A 6220-nucleotide genomic window follows, 5' to 3' on the forward strand; every position below is an offset into this window, starting at 1 on the left:
ATAAATTATCGGTAGAGTGTGCTTTTCATAATAATAATAATAAGCTAGAGGAAGGTAATCTGTTGGTAGTCATCTTGTCTTTGCTGATACAACATCAAGCTAGTGTACTGAGATGGATAATGTGTTTGCTGTGGAGAACAAGTCTTCAGATTCGAGCGTTCAATTCATTATAGATAGACATTTTAATCAATTAAGTGAATACCATTCTGTTCCTTTAGAAAAAATGAGATATCATTTCTCCTCGGAGGAGAAAAATAGTCATCGGAGGAGAAAACCTGTCCTCGGAGGAGAAAAATAGTCATCGGAGGAGAAAACCTGTCCTCGGAGGAGAAAAATAGTCATCGGAGGAGAAAACCTCTCCTCGGAGGACTATTTTCCTCCTCAGAGGATAAAATCAAAGTAAAAATGTACTTACATGTAGTGCTTGATGGTGCGTGAATCTCCTCGAGTGTAGATAGCAGGATACAGGTGTAGATGATTATGCTATGATTGATTCCTCTCAGGTGACCGTGCTATGATTCCTCTCAGCTGTGTTGTCTCGACGAGAGCTCAACTGGTTATGAGGTTCGGAACTCGAGTTGAGAGGTGAGAAAATGCTGTGAAAAACAATGAAATATTTAATAACTGAATCGAGAAATGCTATTCCTCTATGGGTTGAAATATTTATTAGAAATAGAGTGCTATAAAGTACAATAAATTATCGGTAGAGTGTGCTTTTCATAATAATAATAATAAGCTAGAGGAAGGTAATCTGTTGGTAGTCATCTTGTCTTTGCTGATACAACATCAAGCTAGTGTACTGAGATGGATAATGTGTTTGCTGTGGAGAACAAGTCTTCAGATTCGAGCGTTCAATTCATTATAGATAGACATTTTAATCAATTAAGTGAATACCATTCTGTTCCTTTAGAAAAAATGAGATATCAATATAAATTAAGTGAACTCTTGGACACGCACCTAGATATATTGGCACAGTTAGCAGAAAAAGGATGGACAAATCTACAATATTTAACTTTTGTGAGAGATTATGAAAAATTAGGTTCTTGCTTCCATGTTGAAGGATCTAACATTGATTAACGAAATTAGAATCATGGGTTTTATTCCCGTAGACATGGGGGATTTCTAGCAGGTGAAGTCTCATGCTGAGTTCTAGACGAGATTTTTTTTTTTCGTCTTCTAACACATGGATGCTATTCGAAAAATGATCGTGTCTGGGATACTTACAATCTGATAACGATCTGGGAGCACGTGTTGTTGGGGAGAAATTCGAATTTTTTTCGGTTTGTACCACGCTCTCGCTCGCACGTGCCTGGAACAGAGAGAGAAACGTATGCTATATAAACAGAAGTGATGAGAGGAAAATGTAGGGAGAGGAAAATGATGAGAGGAAGAAGCAGGCGAAGAGGAAGTTGGTGTTTGGGGCACGACCCTGAGGTTGGCGGGGGAGAGGAGGAGGAGTCAATCTGCTCACAAACAAAGGTCAGTTTCAACAAATATTATTAACTTGTATGTGTACAGATTTTTTTATAAAACAATCGATCATTGGAAAAAAAAAAATCTGTACACATACAAGTATTTGATTATTATTATTTGATAGCAAAGAATTATTGTTTAAAGTAATCACTCATGCATAAATTATTTGATCTGAATATTATTTGAACTGATTAGAGATACAATTGGATTACAAGATATTAGTGTTAAAAGTAATCGCTTATGCATAAATTATTTGATAGCAAGGAAATATTATTTGAACTGATTAGAGATACAATTGAATTACAAGATATTAGTGTTAAAAGTAATCGCTCATGCATAAATTATTTGATAGCAAGGAAATATTATTTGAACTGATTGGAGATACAATTGGATTACAAGATATTAGTGTTAAAAGTAATCGCTCATGCATAAATTATTTGATAGCAAGAAAATATTATTTGAACTGATTAGAGATACAATTGAATTACAAGATATTAGTGTTGGCAGATTCTGCAATTACTCACTTTGAGATTGTGTAGTGAATCTATTGATCAAGTTCTCTAGTATGATTTGACAAATCTGATCTGATGATAATCTGAAACAAATAAGACACTTATCAAATATTTTTCAACAGAAACGTGCTGCAGTGGAGAACAAGTCATCACTTGTCACCCTGATGAAGGAAGTGCAGAGGGCAGAGGAGGATGAGAGGAGGGAGATGGACTCTGTTCAACTCATCAATCAGCCTGCACCCAAACCCTGGGTGCCACTGAGAGAGTTGAAAGAGGATGTACCCTACCCCATTATCAGCGCAAGGGAGCATACCAATAAACACGGTCGGTGTGTAATTTTAAAAATAAGGAATGCAGGAAGCAAATCTACCTCAAAGATTTGCTTCCTGCATTAGCAGAGAAAAAATAGAACATTTTAACATCAACTGTAAAAATTATGTGTTGCTAGTAACACATAAGTCGGTAAATTGGTCGGATATAAAAATTGTTATTGCTTAACAATTTTTATATCTGTATACATATGGCCTATGTGTTACGAATTGTATGTATGTGTGAATAGTTGAATAAAATGTGTGCATATTTGATAAAAAATTGTTTTCAATTCTTACCTGTTGTTGTTGACGATGTTGATAAGTTCGTAATGAATATCACACAGAAGAAGAAGAAATGGTTCAGCTGCTCTGTTGTGAATGATAATTTAAATAAGGTGAGCAGCTCTTTTATAGTTTGTTGTGAGCATGCTCAGTAGAGTTACCGGCAGAGGCACACAGCTGTGCAGGCAAGCGCTCGCCCCCTCCTTCTCGTGCTCCCACAGATGTGGGTGGGCGCACCTCCCCCTTTTCAAATCACATTCACCTTTTCAGATTCTTATCTATATTCTTATCATTCAAGCAATGTTATAAGCACATAGCAATCTGATACATGCATAAATCTTGTAAAAGGTTGACATATTATGAGAGAGAGTGAACGATATGTTGTTTCAGTCTACACCTCTGTGATTGATTGTATAAACACTTGTGTGAGAGAGAGAAGTACAGACCTATAGTTTTCACCCTAGACATTTTTGACTATATCGATAAATCTTGAAAAAGGTTGTTTGAAGTAACTTTAACGACTAAAAACTTGTCACATAAATCGATTTTTTCATGTAACGGTTTTCGATGTAGGAGTTAATGGGGTTAGCAAGGGACCTCACAGGGAGCAGAGTAATATGGATTCACTTTAATCTGTCACCAAGGGAATTTTTTCCCTCTCATCTATACTGGGAGAGAATTTCTCAATTGATTCTTATCTCCTTTCGGAAAGGGTGCGGGAAAGAGATGTCATGAGTAAAAGAAGGAGATCTCTATCTCTATCATAGTAGAGCGAAATGGATTCACTTCAATTTGTCACTATAGCATTAGATGTAGAAATATGAATTCACTTTAATTTGTCACCAAAGGAATTTTTCCCTCTCAAGAGATTTTTTCCCCCACATCTTTAGAATTCACCTCAATCTGTCACCATAGCATTAGATGTAGAAATATGAATTCACTTCAATTTGACAGTAGACAGAGAGGGAATTTTTCCTCCTAAAAGGGAAATTTTTTTTCCCTCACCTGGAGAGAGAGAGAGAGATATCTCCCTCTCTCTCTCTCTATCCCCCTCACCTCCACTGGACAGGGGGAAGGGGAAATCTATTTTTAGAAAGAGAGAGAAAGATATATCTCCCTCTCACTCACTCCCCCTCACCTCCACTGGACAGGGGGAAGGGGAAATCTATTTTTAGAAAGAGAGAGAAAGATATATCTCCCTCTCACTCACTCCCCCTCACCTCCACTGGACAGGGGGAAGGGGAAATCTATTTTTAGAACACCCCCCGCCCTACAGGCGGGGGGAAGGGGAGGAGGGATGGACGAGGGGGGAGAGGGGGGAGGGGGATCTCGAGCAAAAAAGTGGCTTCATCCCCACTAATATACTCTACTGTAGGTGTAATTAGCAAATTTAACAATTATCGGTCTACATTGTACTATTAAAGTTATTTAATAAGTTTTTTCAATATTTAAACATAAGGTATTCTCATCTAACCACGTCTTAATTAAAAGCATATCATGTTCAGCTATAGTATGAACTTCATTTCATGAATTACCGTGAAAAATAGCTGCAGTATCATCTGCAAAGGATAGTTACACTAGATTGATCATTTATGGTTAGAGACTGGGTTCTATTACTCAGATAGCTTTTGAACAATTTAAGCGAGACTCCTCTGAAACCGTTATACACTTCGATAGTCATTATTCAATAACATTCCTAATTAGCCAGATATAATCGATTGTGAGTATTCAGCTCTTGTTGTTCTATAATGAAATTATTCATTTTAAACTGTCTGTATTGCTTGAATGAGATTAAAGCATGCTGTCAAGCGAATTATCACTAATTACTTTTTTTGCAATGATAGATAGTAAGTGAGAGTAGTTGAACAAGATTGTGAGAGAGAAGTACTGTATTGACGTGTGGGCTTATGTGAGATAGAGGGAAAGTATAGGATTGAGAGAAAAAGACTTTGACAGAGCTTCAGGTACGCGCGCGCGCGATATGTATGAGAGAGAATGAATGAGAGTGAATGTTTAAGCCTGGTGTAGACAGAGAAAGATCCCCCTCCCAGTGCAGTGATCCTTTAATGCGAGCAGAGGGAGCAGAGTTGTGGGGTGATGAACGGCTGGTCCTTATCTAGTTCCAACAGATTTGATGCAAAACCGGCTGAATGAATTTGTAATCTATGATGGTAAAATTGGCAACGTTGCTGGCTGCCATAAGTCACCAGTTGTTGCCACTTGTTGGTCATCATGGGGAAACATACAAAAATATACACGGCTGCCATAAATTTGGGAAGTTGACGGCTGCCATTATTATAGGACAATTTTGCAATGTTAGCAAACTTTTTGTTTATTGATATTCTGACAATAAAAGTAGATCTCGGACCTAAATTCGATGTTTTAAGACATTATACACCATAAAAACGACATATACTCCACTCCTAACAGTGGCTGCCACACTTATGCTTTACAGGCGGCTGCCACTTGAATAGCAAGATGTATATATATATATATATATATATATATATATATATATATATATATATATATATGTACATCTTCCTCAACAAGTGGCATCATATAATGCTAATTTCGCCATTACAAGTGGCAGCCCCTACTTATTGCAGCCATATACGGTTGCCACTTGTTTTTCCATTATAACTCATCTCCCGAATTTCAAAAACGCCTAAACAAAATTATTCAGTAATCTTCAAGGTTCAAAGAACCCGATAAAATCGATTATAAGGGTATTCAAAGTAAATGGACGTCAATAAAAAATGATAAAAAATTTTTTTCTGGTTGCCATAAGTTGGGAAGATGTATGAAATGTATAAATTTTAGTTCAGCGTTCTACCGTCAGATAGGGCTGTCATCACCCATGTATATTTTTCCAGAAATATACAAAAACGGTTCTACCGTACAAATGGCAACCGGAGATTTGGCAACAGTGTATAAGCGAATGACCGTGAGTAGTTCTCGCGGGAGTGGGTGCGTCTGACTATTGACTACTGATACCTTCCCTTTCATTTGCAATCTCTAAACTTAATTCTCCGCCCACTACTCCTTCACAGGCTTCCTCACTCGCTGTTTCTCTCTCTCACTATGTCTCTTTCTTTCTTCCTTCCTTGAGTTTGTGTTTATGTTTCATTTTGATGCAGTAGAGATGATCATATCATCAGTAAACAACATTAAACAACATAATTCCATGAACGGATATAACTCTATAGTGATCTATGTCTATAAAATCAATAGTATTTTCAACCATTATAATCAATGATTCCAGTCAATATAACTTGATTTCTTATGGATGGAGTGAATAGTTAATCTTACAGATTGAATAATAATGGAGATGAAAACTACACATATCTATATTTTACCCTCATTACTATCCCAATTGACATAAGAGTTTCACGGAAATGAAATGGTACCATATAATGTTAATGATTCCATTATAATATTATCTAAGTCAAAAAGTATAACTGGTAGATAATCTTCAATTCTATTTTTCTCTTACTTTCCACATGGTCTCTTAACCCTATACAGGTGTATACAAATTCGGCAGTGCGGTCAGAAATTCACAATTTAGTATACAAATTCGGCAGTTTTAAGAAAAAGATCCCTCTTGAGTGTTATATAAACTCGGCTATTTTTCTCAGGTAT

At 36.7% G+C, this 6220-nt stretch overlaps 1 protein-coding gene across 1 annotated transcript; it reads left to right on the top strand.

Moving 5' to 3' along the window:
• Nucleotides 1–660: 660 nt before the first annotated feature.
• On the top strand, nucleotides 661–2309 carry LOC120349216 (the record flags this gene model as incomplete). The annotated part of the gene is made up of 2 exons (XM_039419179.1): nucleotides 661–1479; nucleotides 2108–2309. Coding segments are annotated over exons 1-2 (331 nt in total), but the record flags the coding sequence as incomplete, so codon positions are not given.
• Between the last annotated feature and the right edge of the window lie 3911 nt (nucleotides 2310–6220).

This window comes from Nilaparvata lugens, unplaced genomic scaffold, assembly GCF_014356525.2.
Source record: "Nilaparvata lugens isolate BPH unplaced genomic scaffold, ASM1435652v1 scaffold8777, whole genome shotgun sequence".
Lineage (NCBI taxonomy): Eukaryota > Metazoa > Arthropoda > Insecta > Hemiptera > Delphacidae > Nilaparvata > Nilaparvata lugens.